This window comes from Abrus precatorius, unplaced genomic scaffold (genome assembly GCF_003935025.1).
Source record: "Abrus precatorius isolate BTA unplaced genomic scaffold, Abrus_2018 Scaffold5, whole genome shotgun sequence".
NCBI classification, from domain to species: Eukaryota; Viridiplantae; Streptophyta; class Magnoliopsida; order Fabales; family Fabaceae; genus Abrus; species Abrus precatorius.
Genome location: NW_020874395.1, coordinates 17676728 through 17695225, shown reverse-complemented (window position 1 = coordinate 17695225; position 18498 = coordinate 17676728). Strand labels below are relative to the sequence as shown.

The following is an 18498-nucleotide window of genomic DNA, read 5'->3' as shown; positions in this document are numbered from 1 at the left end:
TTATTTTAAAATTTGTTATAACTAAACTAGTCTTGTAGCAGTTATTTGATATTAATTTGTAACCATTCCCTTATTTTGAAGTATTTTTTTGAAAATTGGTTATTTGAATTTGTGAAATTCTTATTAAATTGAAATTAAATTTAAGGTGTTACACGGGGTGGTCTCTTTCTTCTTAATGTCGTAAGAGTCAGCAATATGTCATTGAAAGTTGGAAGATGTCATCTCATCTATTAGCTTGTATTCATCATCTGGATCTTTTCTTATGAGGGACCCTCCTGCTACGACATCAATTGTAGCCCTGGTGAAAATTAATAAGCCACTGTAAAAGTTTTGCACCTATCTCCATGTTGAGAAATCATGATGAGAACATTTCATCAAAAGCTCTCCAAATTGCTCCCATGCCTCAAATAAAGATTCTGCTTCATGTTGTTGGAAGTAACATATCTCTGTCATAAGCTTAGAGGACCTTGATGGGGGAAAATACTTTCCCAAGAATTATTGAGTGAGATCGTCCCAAGTTGTGATGGAATTAGCTGGGAGTGAGAAAAACCATGCATTCACCTTTTCAGATACTGAGAAGGGGAAAAGGCAGAGTCAAATAGTATCATTGGAGACTCCATTGTATTTGATGGTGTTCGTCAATCGGAGAAACTTTGTCAGATGAAGATTGGGGTCTTCATTAGGGATGCCTTAAACTGTATGGAATTCTGAACCATGGTTATGAGTTTTCTTAAATTGATGTCTTGCATAACCGTTGAGGATATTAATTTAAAGAAAAGAATATTAACATTGCATGATCATTAGGTATTAATAGATTTGTATGAATGATTGGTAACCACAAAGAAATTAAATTTAGAGTTAATCGGAAAAATAACAAATGATTGAATGATAAAATTCATACACCCTAAGTTTCTCTCCTATAAGTTCAACCAAGACATATGTTGTGTTATTTGTTTTTATTCATAATTAATTTTATAATTAAATTCTAGTTCTTACTTAATTTCACATCTTTTAGGCTCAAATAATTTAATTAAGAAATTTTTAGTAATTGAAAATCAATCCTTGTAGGATGATATTTTGGGAATTTTAGAACTATTTATTTCTTCTCGATAGGTACACTTGCCCTTCAAACATCAAGCAGCTCCAACTTAGATAAATTGGAGTTGAACAATCTTGGAGGGAGTGCTTTGGTAAAGATTTGTGCGAGTTGACATGAAGAAGAAACTAGCAATAGATGCATAAGGCCAGACAATAAATTTCCCAAAGAATTAATCCTGTTGTGGATCGCAGAAGATCTTATATAGCCACAAAAAAAGGGAAATACTTTAGAAGAAGTTGGTATGGAGTATTTTGGTTTCTTAGTTTCAAGTATTTTTTCAACATTCAACTAGGAAAAATGATTGTTTTATAGTGCATGTTCTCATGCAACATCCTTTCTTACTTTTTACTTGAAATACCTCCTCCTTCTTACCTTAGTGAGTGAGGTAGTCTGTAGGTTCTTTTTACTGGACTTTCTGATGTTGGAATTTGAGATTTCTTAGTTCGTTGCGTTCCTAGTTCAGAGAGGAGTCTATCAAAATCCTTTGAGCAAAGGCCTAAGAGCTAGTATTTTTTAAAAAATTTAGAAACAGCCATGCACTTATTTTAGAAAATTAGAAAACTTTATATTTGCACAATATTTGTAAAATTAAGCGTAACTGATTCAAACAAAGTTCAAATCACGATCCTCAAATTGTGTTAGAAAGCTAAGATCCTAAGAATCAAAATCAGCTTTTAAAAATCTAGTTTTGACTCACAGAAAAGTGCAAAAAAATCAAAATACACTGCTGTTCACGCAAGTTTTTTAGTTTTGCATCATTTTTGTAATTCATTTCATAAAGTATTCAAACAAAGTCTAAAATTAACATAAAAATATGGGTTGAAAAGTTTTTTATGTAGTTTATGAAAATCAGCTTTAGGTTGAAACAGCTCAGTACATAGGGAGTAAAAATTTTTTTTTACGTTGTTTTTGTATAAAACATAAAAATGAAGGTACTTACGTATTCTAGGCGATTGAGGGGGTAAACGATATTGGATTTAAGCTCATGATATACCGTTAGAAAGATAATTCTGTAAGGAATACATGATGATATTTGCACATCAAGTTTGGAGACCACATAGATTGGAAAAATAGTTTCTTTTTCTGGTAGAACAAGAACATGCAGAACAAGAAAAAGATCTCATCGTTTTCACTATAACTTATGAATTCAATGTCCATTTCGAGCAAAACCACTTGCATTTGAAAACTAATTCAGTGAAGATCATAAAGGAATGATTGCATGCAAGTTCTAGAGACCATAAAAATTAAAATTGATCTCCTTTATTGTTGTAACATAGAAAACACAGAAAGAAGAAGGGTTTTACAATTTTTGTTGTAACTCAATGATCTGATGTTTGTTTTGGTTGAAACAAGTTAGGTTGGAAAGCTTTTCATTACACAATCCAAATACTTAGATGTTAGGCTCAAAAAAATTATGTTTAGATTATCAGAATGGACTCACACAGTGGCTGAAAGCATAAAGCTCCAAGTTTTCCCATAGAGGAGGTGCAAAAATCTCATTTCCTTGTTTTGATAAGTAAAAACACTAAGAAAGAAGATGGAAACCTTATTTCAATGTTCAAAAGGATAATCTCACCTCTTGAACATGCAAGAATGGGAAAAATTATCATGGTGCAATGGAGGTTATGGTTTGGAGTTTTGGAGAAGAGAAAGTGAAAAGTTTGGTTCTTTCATGCGTGGAGAGGGAAGGGGTTCACTTTTTGGCGATGACGAGCGGCAGTTTTGGGCCAAATTGAAAACAAAGGTAAGTGATAGGTAAGAAGAGAGAAATTGAAAAAGTGTGTGTGTGTGTGTGAGAGAGAGAACTTTGGCATTACACATGCCATTCCTTCCTTCTTCAACACACGCAAGAGCACACATAGCATTATACATGGCATTACGAATGCAAGGTTTTGCTACCTTTCAACACATGGTTGCCACCTTTCAACCTTTCAACACATGGCTGTCACCTTTCTGTGAGACTTGAACTTGAGCTCTTCAAGACTAAATCAAGGGACAAGCCTCTCAACCACTATACCACCTTTGCTAAGGGCATTTAACACTTGCAAATCACATATAGTTAAGGGATTTTTAAATAATTTAAAGTATTAAAAAGTTCTATCTTTCCAAACATAAATCAAACATGTGTTTAAAGACAAATTATTTTAATGAAATTAAAATAAATACTTTTATCTCTAAACTTCTTTAACCAAAATCTTGAAATTTTGTAAAATACATTGAATTACTTTTGAAATAGATAAAATTGTATTAACACACATGAACATGGAGGGAGTAAAAATCAGAATGTTACAATTCTCCCTTTTAAAAAGAAATTTCGTCCTCAAAATTTTACCTTAGTCAAGTAAGCAGTTAGGGATATGCTTCTTGCATAGTCTTCTTAAGTTCCCACATGACATCTTCATTCGCATTCGAATTCCAACTTACTTTCACTAAGGGTATCTCTTTTCCTCTCAGCTTGTTAACTTTCCTATCTAACAATCTCATAGGTGGTAATTCATAAGTAAGGTTCTCATTCAATTGTATTGTATCATGTTCAATGAAGTGTAAAGGATCATGAATGTACTTTCTAAGTTGTGATATATGAAAAACATTGTGAAGTCTTGAAAGAAAAGGTGGTAAAGCTATTTGGTAAGTAACTAGGCCAAGTCTTTTTCAAATTTGGTACAGACCAATAAATCGAGGAGTAAGCTTTCATGATTGGATGGCTTAAGTTGAGAAATAAATTAGGGTTCAAGTTGAAAAACCAAAATATGTATGTTAATCTTAGGTACCTTATCTTACTCTAAAACTTGAACTATATCTTCATGGAACTATAATCTACTACGTTTTTTTAGGCTCTTTGGGTGATTCTTTTCGAACAATTTACCCATCTCCTTTATCAAGTCATGTAGTGTCGCCTCATCAGAATCGATACCTTCATCAATTTTCATAAGAGATTTGTCAACCAAAAACTTGAATATGATGTTTCATGTTGTTACCATGATGACCTATGAAGTATCTCTTCCACTTCTGCCAAGTGATATCCTTTGAAGCAACAAGCAATGTCAAGAAAAAAAAAAAACTCTTTTCTTCTTCCTCCAAGGCATCAAAGCTTATTTTAAGTACTCTTGGATTTTATTGTTAGGAATTCTTTCATATTGATTTATAGCAGATTCCCATGCTTCTATGCTTTTTCCATACAAGTTGGAACCTATTACTTCTAAAGCCAATGGAACGCCCAAAACAGAAGTTAGTACCTAATTCAAGACATTTGGATCAAGTTTGATTGATTTAATAACATTCCAAGTAAGTAACGCATCTTCCTCACTCATCTCATTCTCTTTGTATGTTCTTTCAAAATTTGTGGCATCCTAGCAATTGCTTGTGATTGTTCCTGTTTGTCAACATCTTCTAGAATCAAAAGTATCTTCGTTTGATCCGGTTTACGTTGTATTATTGAAATTCCTTGTCTGTCACTTGTTAACTTAATTTCCTTCTTCCCAATTGTTTCATAAAGAAGAATGTTTGTTTTCATTCCCTCTGAAAAACTCATCGTCAATGAAAGTGTGAATTCGAGGATGGAATGTACGTTGGATCCCCAAAGTCAAACAAAAACTGAAACTTATGGCGTTTAAGATGTAATGCCTTAAATTTAATCTTAATAAATAAGGAATTTCACAAATTTTTGAAATAATAAAATTTTCATTTTCAATCTAAGTTTCATCAAACATTTTAAATACAGAAAAGGGGTTACAAATTACATGAAACAGTTGTTACAAGACTTATTCAAATACAACAGTTTTCAAAATAATATCCTAAGTCCTATAGCAATTCCATCCACCCCCTTCACTGAGTCTGGTGCTGATCGTTTTGATTACCTAAGAAATGAATGTAAGGGTGAGTACTTTATACTACCCAAAACACACAGTCAACGTAGAGTCTCACCTTCAGCACATTTCCAGTATATTAAACAAATACAATCACAGGCAACATCATCACACAACTTATGTCAATTTAACACCGATGCACTCATGGCATCGGTAGCATTTCACATCCATAAGTATAATTCACAAACTCGTACATACGCACGTCAGCCACACTCACTGTGGCACTGTGATCACAGATTTACACCATGAATGGTCATCGGTTACCCCCGCCTCATAGATATCACGTGGGCAGTCACGGGTCGCTCAACAAAGATAGTGGTCAGATAGTCAGGAAGAAAGTGTGTGGCCCGTGGTGCACCTGTTCCACAGTCGGTGTCACCACCACTCCCTCTTCTCCAAGGTATTTCTACCGTCCTTATCTTCCACATCCCAAGTGTATCGCTGAACCATTCACAGCTCATTACAACGGCGCTAATACGCCTCAGTCACACATGCAATATTCATGCTTCACACGGCACACAGCCCACATTTTATTCATAATATAAGGCATTAGGCCCACATTCATTTTACAGTACACGGCACATAGCCTACAATTGTTCATTCATATTACACGGCTCTCGGGCCCACATTTTTAACAACATTCATTCAATATATATATATATATATATATATATATATATATATATATATATATATATATATATACGGGATAAGTGCCCCATTCACAATGTTCGACATACAAGCCCTCATTCTATCACGCAACACTTAGCATATAGTTCACATTCATTAATTTTGAGAAAACACCATTTCTCCCATCCACACTCATACATAATGTTCACATATCACGACACATGACCCACATCATATTTCACAGCAATTTTCTACCCTATTACTTAGCCATATCACTATATTCCATAGATAAACAGCAAATCACATATATTTGAGATAGGATAGAGTCTCCCCTTACCTTAGATTGAAGACTCGCACTCAGATTTAACCTCGAAAGTACTCCCTAGACGGTTTTTGGCCAAAAACACATGGAAGACTCTATGAGAATCTAAGGGAACCCAGAAGCAGAGAAAAAGGGATGAGAGCATAACCCTAACCATTAAAACTCACCTCCAAGCATTCCCCACACAGATTCAACCTTCAATCAAGCTCCCAAACGGCTTTGGAGGCAATTAATCGGTAGAATAAGACTTTGGGTCGAGAGGATCGAAAAGATTTGGGAGGGGATTTGAGAAATGAATCTCAAATCCCTAAACACCCTTTTAAAACTCTCCTGTTCGTGACACTCTCGTTATAGCGACAACTCTCGCTACAACGATGCCCTCTGTCGCCACTGTGAAAATCACAGACGAAACTGCATCCTAGTTTCTGCAGAATCTCGCTACAGCGAGACCCTCTCGGTATAGCGAGATTGTACCCAGAAATGCACTCCCCTCTGTCGCTCTCTCGCCACAGCGAGACATCTGTCGTTACAGCGAGAAGGCGACAGTTCCCCCTTTTCCTCTCAGGGTCCTCTCGCTACAGCGAGAACGCCCTGCATCTAGGCACTTAGCCTATTTTCAGCACAATCTAGTCATGCACACATATATATATATACACATCCATAACAATAATTAATATTATCAAAATTCAGGGCATTACACAAGACTTCCCAACTTTCCAAGATTTGGATGAAGCTTCATATATGTGTTCTCTTTTTTAGCCACACAAAAAAAAAAATGCAGTTATTCAATATATGAAGTTTGATGTATATTATTACAGATCAACTGTTTAGAAAGTGAATGTAATTATACTAAATATTGAATATTATAAATTAAGTTAAAATAATTACCTCATGCTTCCATGCTAGTTGATTCATATAGTTGATGATTTTTAAATTATAATTTATACAATTATAAATATTTTTTAAAAAGTGTTTATGTAACAGCCTAATTCTAAGTACTCATGATCTGTTGAATTTTAACAAAATCTTTGTCAAAATTTAAAAAAATAAATAAATTATTAGGAATTAGTTAAAGTGACTTTAGAGTTTTATATTCATTAGATAATTTGTGATTTTTTAGAATTTTTAGAAAAAACTCAAAATGACCTATTTTGTGGGCATCTTAGCAAAAAAAAAAATAATAAAGTATTTAAATTTTGACTTTTAAAAGTGATTAAGAGAGAGAAGATGCATGAAAAATAATCTTCTTCTCCAGCAAGCTTCTCGTATGTTCATTCCTCTATTTTTCTCTCAAATACTCTCACTTTCAAACTTGATTTTGAGGGCCAAACTTTGATTTTCTTGGGAAGTTTCAAGAGGTAAATTTGTTACCCTCATCCTCCTCTACACTTGTATGATTTTATTTTTTAAAATTGTTCTTATTTAATTCTCTTCTTACTTGGATGAACTTGAATAGGAATAGGAAGGGTGTTATCTTGCTTTTATTGTTGTGGTTTTACACCTAAGATACTAGAATCATGCTTGAAATAGAGGATTAGAAGTGGTTGAGCTAAAAATCTAAGAATCCAAATTCATAGGTCACTGTTCACTAAATTTTGGGACTTGTATGGACTGAATTAGGAGTTTATGTCTTCATGAAAGTTGTATCCCTTTTAATACTTGAAATTTAGCCACTAATTTCATCTCAAACGGATATTTATAACTCAAGTTATGTCCATTTTATTAACAGGTATATATAAATCTTTAATACTTCTGTAATATATAATATTAAACGGCCCACTATTTTTGTTCTGCTCTTCCTACATTAAAAGATTTTAGCAAATCACCGAAATTTGAGTTATAAACATGCGTTGTCATCAATAAGTATTTACACTTTCTTCTTATAAATACCTGGCTTTAAATCTGCATAATAAGAGAAAGGTGTTTTTTTTTTTTTCTACCAATATTACGCTGTGCAAACATTTATTGAATATTCTTTATCCTTGATTTTCAAATAAAAATAAACGTTTGAGAAATTAAAAAGAAACTTTGGTTGATTAAAATTAATTTTTTCATTTAACAACGAAAGGTCACATGTTACATTTTCGACTCTGTTGCCAAAGCATGTCTAAATTAACTATATATCTTCGGTTAAATAAAACCATGCACGGTTCGGTCTTTGAATTTTTTTAAAACTATAATAAAAATGTGTAAACACTCCCAAATATTATAATCAAACATCAATATTGTTGCAAATTTTCATTTTGCGAAATGATACCAAGAAGTCATGATTCTAATACTCAATACGATTATTTAAACGTCAATAGCATGGTTATCAAAGTTTTTCAGAAAAAGGGTACTCAGATAATCTACGAACTTAACGAACTTGAAAGTGCTGCACCGTCCAATTGGGAAGCTTCGGTCGCATTGAAGCCCATCTCCTCTCTAGTTATTGTAACCTGGGTAATGATGTCGAGAAAACACAACTTCTCCAACTAACTCTAGATTCTCATCGTTTGCCAACTCCTTGATGTTCCATTTACTGAAAGGATGCGATGTCTTGTGGGTAATATGAACTTCTCCACACGAAGCAAGCATATACTTAGCATTGCTCAGAAATCCACTCACTAATTCCTGGTGAAGCCTGCGTTTAATTTGAACTAATTAATATCGATCATTTTTAATTTCTTAACTTGTATTTGTGACAAGTGTCTTAATATTCATATATGTGAAAAATATATGAATGGAAGTTAAAGCATTCAATAGAGTTACGTACACATTTTTTGCATAACTTACTTAATCTGGTAATCATCACTTTCACGACCAATGAAGCCAGCATGGGGGAAATTAAAAATTACTCGATCGAAAGCTTGGTTTTCGAGAAGTGGGTGTTGGGTCATTGTATGGACATCAACTTCGTGCACAATGGTGCACCCAAGAGCCTCAAGTTCAGTCAAGTTACGTAATGCCATTGCATATTTAATCGCTAAAGACACTTTAAAATTTGACACATTCAGCAAACATTGAAACAAAAAAAATAGATGAAGTTAGCCAAATCTACTATCACTGTTAAAAATGATTAAGTGATTTTAATTGTTCTTCCAAATAACAAAGTTGAAAGCATGATGTGTATAATGTGTCAATTTTATTATTAGTTCAAAACATACCTCTAGAATCCAGAGAAGTAGCAATCATGTTCCCAGCTGTGCCAAATGCCTTAGACAAACAGAGTGAAAAAGAGAAATCTCCCTCTCCCACTAGAAGAATCTTATGAGAGCTAAGGTAATGAGTTATTCTTTTCTCTTCCATTAGATGCTCTAAGTGAAAGCTCAAATGGACTAAAATGTGAACAGACAAGCAATGGGGAGAATGGATATATAAGCACATGATGGTATCTGAAGAAATTCCCAGTTTTTGAGAAAGTGAATCAATTAATATTATCCACACATTTTTCAATTACGAACTTTTAATGTATGCCCTATTATTGAACATAATATAGCACGGTGTTTGTTTGAAAATTGAGAAGCTTTTCAGTTCATCTTCTAGGGAAGTCCATGATTAGTGATTTGTCCTGCATGTCATGCTTGGTAACATTTAATAGCATTAATAAAAAATAACATGGGGCGACTCTGTTATAAGAATAGTCATGGTTGTCAATGATTATTACTTCTAAACTCAACATGTATAATCAACTTATTCATGATGGATAAAAATTAAAAATCTGTATTACCATTTAAACTTTTATCTTCATTTCTTAAGATTTTTATGATAACAGGATTTTGTTAAAGTTTAGACATTTATAAATAAAAATTTTTTATAAAAAAAAATATATAGTTATTATATTGAAGTTATAAAAATATAATAAATATTTATTTTTTTAAAATTTTATTATTATTAACTACTTATTCTCAATCGTATATTTAATGTCAATAAAATTATTGTTATTATTATTTAATTACTTGATAAATTATATTCTATCCACTTATATCTTTATCACGTTTATGATGAATTTTTTAATAGAAGAAAGATTGTAAAAGAATCTTAAAATTAAATAATAAGAAAATAAAATGAACAACTGAATTGAAATTAAGTTTGCAAAATGTAAACATACAACTTAAAAAATGGTCAACCTAAAGAATTGTTGATCCTAACCAGTGAAAACTTTGGCTGATAGAAAGATTTTTATATGCTAGTGTTTATATAAAAGTCGTAACATTAAATAAATATGAAAAAACTATTTATAGATACAATCTAAATTAACTACTTAAAACATGTTAATCTAAAATACAACAGCTTAAAGTATGTCTTTATAACTGCTCCTTCATGTTATTTACGATCTTTGCCACATCTCCAACTTCTAATACGCCTTTGTTATTTGAATTTAGATACTTTTGTACTTGAAACATTTCAACTACAAAGTAACTTTTAACAAACTTTTGACTAATTTTACAAAGCATGTCAAAATATTTTCTTTCAACCAAATTTGGCACTTCTTGCCTTTTATTTTATCAATCCTTCGTCATAAAACCTATCAAATTCTCTTGAAATGTCAATTTCTTTTTACTAAAAGTCAAGTTCTTTGCCCATTCTTTTCTTTATAACTTATTCAAAAACCTATCGAAAAGTCAAGTTCTTTGCCCATCCTTCCCTTACCTCACAAAATCTTATCAAAAAATTAGAAGAACTTCGTGATCTTGTCATACCAATTTTTAGTCTAAACATATATTTAAACTATATAAGAGCCATAACTTTTAAAGAAGTATTGGACTTTTTTCCTATATTTTCTGAGCAAAACAACTCAAACATACCTCAACTATATGAAAACTCTTTGTTTAGACAAAGTATCATTATAACTTTAAAAAAATTTATATTTCTCAAACACTCTTCAAACAAGATTTTGTAGTCTTTTTTAAGTAACTAGTAAACACTCAACAATTTTAATTAATATTAAGTATATAAAGCACATTAGTAATTTTTTTTAATACATAAGCACTTTCAATTCCAACATAGCCCTTTCCTTTTCACAATTATACACCATCTATTGCTAATTAATACTTTTGAAATGGTGACCCAATCCAATATTTTGAACAATTCTTTATTATGGGTCATATGATAGGCGCATTATACTATCAATTAACCAACTTTAATTATTATAGTTGGTGGCAAAATAGGTTACTATAAATAATTATTTCTCTTCCTCTTAGTAATAAACTACTTAAGCCTCATTATGAGACTATTTTTTTGTTCTTCAAAATTTTGCAATATGACCAAATTGGCTTACTTTTTGTTGTAGCATACATTTGAAGTGAAGATAATTTTTCTTTTCATAATGTTGATAAGGAAGATGATTTTACTTCGCATCTTCTCATTTACTAGTTCAAATTCTCAAAAGTTAGTTTGAAACTTTCGAGATGAACACTTCGCAATTTGGAAGAACTCTTTAATTATTTGTTCTTCCTCATCCAATTTAAGCAGCACCCACCCTTTCATTCTTGTAATTGAAATCTCACACAGTTATGGCATCATGACAATGTTCCGATTAAGAATCAAAACGAACGTCCAATTCTGTCATATTTTCCATCTTTCCTAACACTTCTGGAAAACTCTCAAGATTAGCACATAATGAAAGATAGAGTGATTCAAGTGAGGTCAACATGATTGGTAGAAAACTCCTAAGATTGGAGCATCCTACAGCATTCAAGATTGTAAGATTACTTAGTAACCCAACCGAATTGTGAATTGTATATAAATTCCTACACCATTCAAGATTTTCTAAATGTAGGATTTTTTATTCCATTCCATTACTCTTAAATTATTTGGAAGATATTCGGGACCTTCAGAAAGATGACCATTATAACAACTAGTGTTTTAGGCTTTCCATCTTCTGGACGGCACTTCCTTCCCATTGTACTTCTTTTTGTTTTTCTTAAGTATAGAAATATAATTTCAATTCTATTGGATCCCTAAACACAATAAACAATAAAACACGAATCAGCCAGAATTATATAAGTGTGTGTGCATGCATGTATTATTCAATTAATATATTTTTTTTTTGCATAAATAATTTATTTTCTATGATACAATATTTATTTTATAACATAGATAACGTTGGTTATTTATGTATTATGATACTATTTTAATAGCATGTATATATTATAGTATAAATATGTATTCAATATTATAACAGTATAATTATAAATAATATTAAAATATTTACAATCAATAACAAAATTCTAAAATTAATATATTAAAACATATTTTACTGTTACATACAAAAATTATTTTATGATGGTGATTTTATACTTATTTTTCTTAAAATATTAGTGTTATAAACCATTTTTTAGTTGTCTAAATTGATGTTGAAAGTGTATAAATATTTACATAGAATTAAAATTTATTACAATCATAAAATTATTTTAATTTTAATTTCAATTTTTGAGATTCTTAGGTCTAAGATATTTTTGAACAACGTGAGGGTTGCGGTACACTGCGTACATAAATTTTGGCATTTTGGCCTTATCTGCAATAATTTGCAAAGAGCTTCACTCACATTACATTGCTCCAACAACAACACGTACTTACCAAAGATTAAAGAACCAAGATTTGCGTTTCTTTGAGCTGCATGCATGAGTACGTAGAAGTTCGAACAAAAAGAAATGGCAGAGAGCTCGCGTTCCAGAAAAAAGAAGGGAAAGAAGAACAAAGACAAAAATAAAGAAATCGTATTAAGTGAACAAGACAGAGAAGCTGCAAGGATTTACGAGGAGCGTTTATTGCAACTAACTCTGTGTGTGAGAGGCATTGTGAAAGACGGCAAGTTGAGCAAGCCGTTTGAGAAGCGACTGGGAGGAAACGACGATGCGTGGAACCTCATATTTCGCGAGCCGGAGTTTGAAGAAATGGTGACAGAGTTCTTGAAAGAAGGTGACGACGACAGTGATTTTAAAAACGCGTTTCCAGTGACGGTGTACGACGTAGGTGGACACGAGTACTACATGATGTTGAAGAAATGGACGACACAAAATTACTATGTGCTTAATCGAGGATGGAACACTTTCCGTGAAGAACATGGCTTGCTTGAAGGCGATTCCATTACTATGTGGACGTTTCGCCGTGTTGTGAGGGACATTTTTTGCTTCTATATTACTGCTAGAAGAGTTTTTCCTAGACCCAATCGCTGAACATGCTCTGCCTCTGATATGCATGCATCCATCCATCACTCTTTTTACACTATATGCCTTTTTTAGTTTCCCATTTTCCATAATATGGATCAATAATTTGTTGTTAGGAATATAGACCTTTCTTTAGTTTGTATAATTTGATTCAAACAGAATTGCTTGTTAATAAATATGTCTTTGATTTAGAAAAAGAAAGAAAAAAGAATGCATGTCTTCCTCTACCTGTTTGGCATCCAAATTTTGGTTGCATTTGTTTGTAATCTTTCGTAATATCAAAGAATATAACATAATATTCAAAACACTGTACCAAGCTAATGTATTTGTCAAGGACTCTTTGTAAATATTACAACTATTTTGAACTCAAAGAACCACAAACTACAGAAAAACAAAATTTCTAGACTTCAATCTCAAGGCTCCAAAATTTTCAATCCGCTTCAGTCCATTTGTCAGCCTGTAAAATAGTAAACAATATGTAAATAAAGCAAACACCCTCCCCCTAAAAGTAAGAGGGTTTATATTAAAAAAAACTGGAGGAAGTTCAGTTAGTTAATCCTGTTGACAGTTGTCATAGCAGCAATATCAATTAGGTTAGAGAGCTAATCTGACAAGTTATCAGTTATAGTTACTTTGCCAGTCATAACAAATTAGAAATATGAATGTGTAAACAACACAGCTTTCCAGTTTCCTATTTCATGCTTTTTGACTCTTAACCTCACTCTGCCTTAGTGTTACTGTTCTCTTTGCTTTATCTTATTTGTTTCAAATGATAGTTTATTCTGTTTTATTACAACTTCCTTTACTTTATTAATTTGTTTCAAATGATATTTTACTGTGTTTTATTACAATTTCCTTGACTTTATTAATTTATTTGCAAATGAGTCACTTTCTTAAAAAGCAAAAAGTTTTTTGGACATTAAACACGTTAGATGACTTCATTTAAGTATCAACTGAAGTAGATTGGCAAAGTCTTCTTTTTCTTTCTTTTGTAACCATGACTCATTTTTAGTTTGGTATCTTTTGTTCTTAGACTTACAAAGCATACAACAACTCTGTCAAAGTAATAATTAACAAATCTTTAAAAATTTTCAAAAAAGAAATAGAGGATTCAAACCTCTTTAAAATATTCACAATAACTTTTGAACAATTCTTATATCAAAAAATTCTGTTTTAAAATACATCACTTTGTTGAGAATACTTAGAAGTATATCAAAATATTTTTCAACTATTTTAACTCTTGTATCTCAAACTCTCTAATCAAATTCAATATTTGTTTTTCTTTTACTTTTTCATTTTCTTTGTACTCCTACTTGAGATTACTAGAAAAATAACAAAAATTAGTCAATATTTTGCCTTTGATTTTGACTGTTTTTTTCCTTATTAAACATAATTTGATTAAGTATTAAAATTTTCTAGTAATGGATCAACCTCATAATCCTCTACAATACTCCTTTAAAGATCACTTGCGTAAAAAACAAAAAAAAAACCTTTATTCTTATTGTGTATAGGTTATAATTCTCACCCCACAAAAACTGATAGTGTTATTTCTAGGTAATAGTATATTTTCAATTCTTAATATAAGTGCTTGAGTATTTAATGGAACTTTCAACCTGACCAACTCCTTTAAAAATAAATAAAACTTTAATTATCAACTAAAAATCATAACTGAAAATCATACTAATAACTTTCAAACAAAAAAAAGAATCATACTAACGCTTTCAAGAGACTGTAAAATATAAAAGTTAAAGCTCATGTTATCATTTACACTATATTTACAATATAATTATAAATAATATTAAAATATTTACAATCGATAACAAAATTCTAAAATTAATATATTAAAACATATTTTACTTTTACATACAGAAATTATTTTATGATGGTGATTTTATACTTATTTAGCTTAAAATAATCGTGTCATAAATAATTATTTTTTTTTTGTGTAAATTGATGTTCTTATAAAAGTGTATAAATATTTACACATAATTAAAATTTATTACAATCATAAAATTATTTTATTGTAGTTTTTCTGAGATACTTAGGTCTAAGATATATTAAAAAAAAAAAGATAATATAGACAATGAATTAAAACTTATACTTTAAAATTTAAAAATGTCAATTTTTAATATTAAAAACTTTTTTAAGTGACTTTGAATATCATGGGATGCTTGGAAGAAAAGTAACGGTCTTCTCAATTAGGTTCTCTGCCAAAATCATCCATTTCTTAGAAAAGTGATTTTAGTAGACTGAGAAAACTAGGTAATATTCATTCTATAGAAACTGAAATTTCAACACATCAATTCTCATGGTAAATACTTAATCATAAATACATAAATAAAAACTATTATTATTATTACTAATATATATAGAAAGTATTTCAAATGAGAAGAGTTTATTATTATAAGAGATGAGAGACATTAATAATGGTTATTAGTTCAAATAATTAACAAGAGAAAGAAAAAAGCAGTCATTATTAATGTCTCTCACCTCTCATAATTTGTAATGTCTCTCACCTCTCATAATACAAATTCATTTCACTTAAAATGCCTCTATATATATATATATACTATTGGTATCTTCAATAAGAATAATCACGCTAAAAATAATATAATTTCTCATATTTTAAATTTATTACATGATTTTGAAAAATTAAAAGACAAAGTTCCTTTTTTATTACATAATATGATTCATGTTTGCACCGTAATGATGATGAAGTACTTGTTCCATTTTTGGCACGTGATATCCTTTGAAACAACCAGCAATGATGACAAGAAAAACACTCTTTTCTTCTTCCTAAACAAAGTTTTATTTCAAGTATCTCTAGAACTTTTATTAATATAAATTCTTTCCTATTGATTTAGAGCAGATTCCCATGCTTCTATATTTTGTCCATATAAGTTGTTCCTGTTACTTCTAAAGCTAATGGAAGCCCGAAGCATAAGTTATTACATGATTTAAGACATTTGCATAACTTGGATCAACTTTGATTGAAAAGCATTCCAAGTAAGCAATTGAAGTGCATCTTCCTAGCTCATTCAACCCCTTCACTTCATATGTTTTCTTAACATTGTGATTGCTTGTATTAGAAGTATCTTCGTTTGATCCAGTCTATGATGTATAATTGAAATTCATTATTGAAATTCGCTGTTAGACACTTGTTAATTTAATTTCCTTCCCCATGTTCATATCATAAAGAGAATGTTTATCGATGTGAATTCATCCTCTCTCTGAAGCTCTTCATCATCTAAGAAGGTGTGAATTCCATGGAAATGTAAGTTGGATGTCCAAGTCAAACAAAAACTGTTATGGCGTTCAAGACTTCCCAACTTTTCAACGATTTGGATGAAGCTTCATATAAGTCTTTTCTTTTTTCCAGCCACAAAATAAATAAATAATGTAATTTGAAGTTTGACATACATAATTGAACATGTGGATCATTGGTATAAAGTAATTTCAGTTTAATTTAAAACATGAGAGAGAAAAGAAAAAACAAAGAGTAAAGTTTCAAAAGAGAAAAACTATTACAGAATCTACGAAAAGAAAATAAAAATATTTAATAATTTAAATTGGTGTCAAAGCATTTCAAAATATCACAGAAATATTGATAGAAATACTGGAGAAAACCGTAAAAAGTTTGGAATATAGAGGACAAAATTGGTGACTAAAATATAAATTTTGGTTATAAATTTTTTTAGCCACCAAAATATCCATTAATTATGTTCCATGACTAATATATTGGTTACAAACATTTTTAGTGACCGAAAATATATTCGGTTGTAAAAATTTGAATTTAGTAACTAAAAAATTTTATTTGCTATTTAGCCACCATTTACCTAGTTGCTAATTGTGACTACCGTTATTAATTGCAACCTTTTTTTTTTTGTTAATTTAGTTGTTATTATCGGTTGTTATTCGGTTGTATTTTTTGGTGGCTAAGCTGCAACAAACTCCAATAGCAAAATTGGTCTGTAATTTAATAACTAAATTTGGTGGCTAATTATAATGAAAGTAGTGCATTTAAAAAATATTTTTAAAATTAAATAATATTTATAAATAAAAATTAGTAAATATTTCAAATGTTTAAATATATTATAATAATAAATTTTAAAGCTAAGTCTTTTAATTTTAAAAATTTAAAAATAAATCATGTGATATTTAATAATTAATACAATCATATTGAAAATCACTACAATCATTTTTGGGATATTATTTATAAATTTTTATTTGAATAATTATAAAAATGAAACAATATAATAACTAATTATTTGATTATTTTTAATGTTATAATATTATAGTAGTATTGTGATGTTTATATTTAATTTTATATTATGACCATTGAGTTATTTTAAAACAAATAAATTGTATAATAAATTAAAATAAATTGATCTCTTTCATATATATTTTATTATATTGAACATAAAAAAAAAAGTGCAACTATGTCGATAGAGTAGAAATTAAAATTGGAGATCAATTTTTTATATTAGAAGAAATATTTAAACCCTAATTTAAATATTAGACAATGTAAATTAAATATTGTCTTGCTTTAAAATCATTTGGTATTAATTATTCTAATCACAACTATAAAATATATTTTAAATTTATTATAATAATTTATAATTATTATTTTAAAATTTAGACATAATTTGATAAATATTGTTATTATGTTTAAGAATGTAACTTTGTTATTTATAAAAATTATTAATTTTATGTTACTAAATCAATAATATGATGATAATAGATTAATTTAAACAATTTTATGTATTCTATATTTTAAATATTGACCAATGACAATTAAACATTGTTATTGAAAATTTTAAAATAATTTATCTAACAATAGTTATAACTATAAATTTAATTTTTATTTTATAATCATTATTTATTTTAATTTCATTTAATATTTAATAATTGTAGTTTATGATATATGTATAGGATGTACTAAAGGTGTTCGAGTCTACCCACCAATGTATTAGAAATGACACCTTAAGACCAATGTAAAGTTAAGCAAATTATTTCTGTTCCAAGAATAGAAGACTGTGTTGGTTGTAAGAGGTGTGAATTTGCCTATTCAACATATTTCTTAAGTGGTCGAGTTTATTTATGGTATGAGACAGCTCCAAGCATGAATTTAACTTATGGATACATTTCAAAAAGCACCACACAAATACGTTATTTTTACAGACTTTTTTTTTAAAAATTCTATCTAATTATAAAATAATATTTGAAATATTCTAAAAATAATAATAATAATAATAATAATAAATATTTAATTCTATTTGAAATGATATAGAATAAAAAATAAATAAAAAAAGTAATCTCATTGTGGATAATATATTTATAGACCCAATTATTTCATTTAATGATTATTCATTTTCTTTTTCCTATATTATATCTTTTATTTTTATCCATTTTTTTATGTTTTAAAAAAGT

At 29.7% G+C, this 18498-nt stretch overlaps 1 protein-coding gene and 1 non-coding gene across 2 annotated transcripts; one reads left to right on the top strand and one right to left on the bottom strand.

The window, feature by feature from the left end:
- Positions 1 to 352: 352 nt before the first annotated feature.
- Positions 353 to 459, top strand: LOC113868221. The gene has a single exon (XR_003505247.1). It is a non-coding gene; the product is annotated as a small nucleolar RNA R71 (small nucleolar RNA).
- Positions 460 to 8341: 7882 nt separating this feature from the next.
- On the bottom strand, positions 8342 to 9205 carry LOC113866843 (uncharacterized protein At4g26485-like). Its single transcript, XM_027501642.1, has 3 exons — positions 9064 to 9205; positions 8693 to 8891; positions 8342 to 8540 (listed from the first exon to the last, which is right to left on the bottom strand). The coding sequence occupies exons 1-3, from the start codon at positions 9203 to 9205 to the stop codon at positions 8342 to 8344; spliced, it is 540 nt and encodes a 179-aa protein (XP_027357443.1).
- Between the last annotated feature and the right edge of the window lie 9293 nt (positions 9206 to 18498).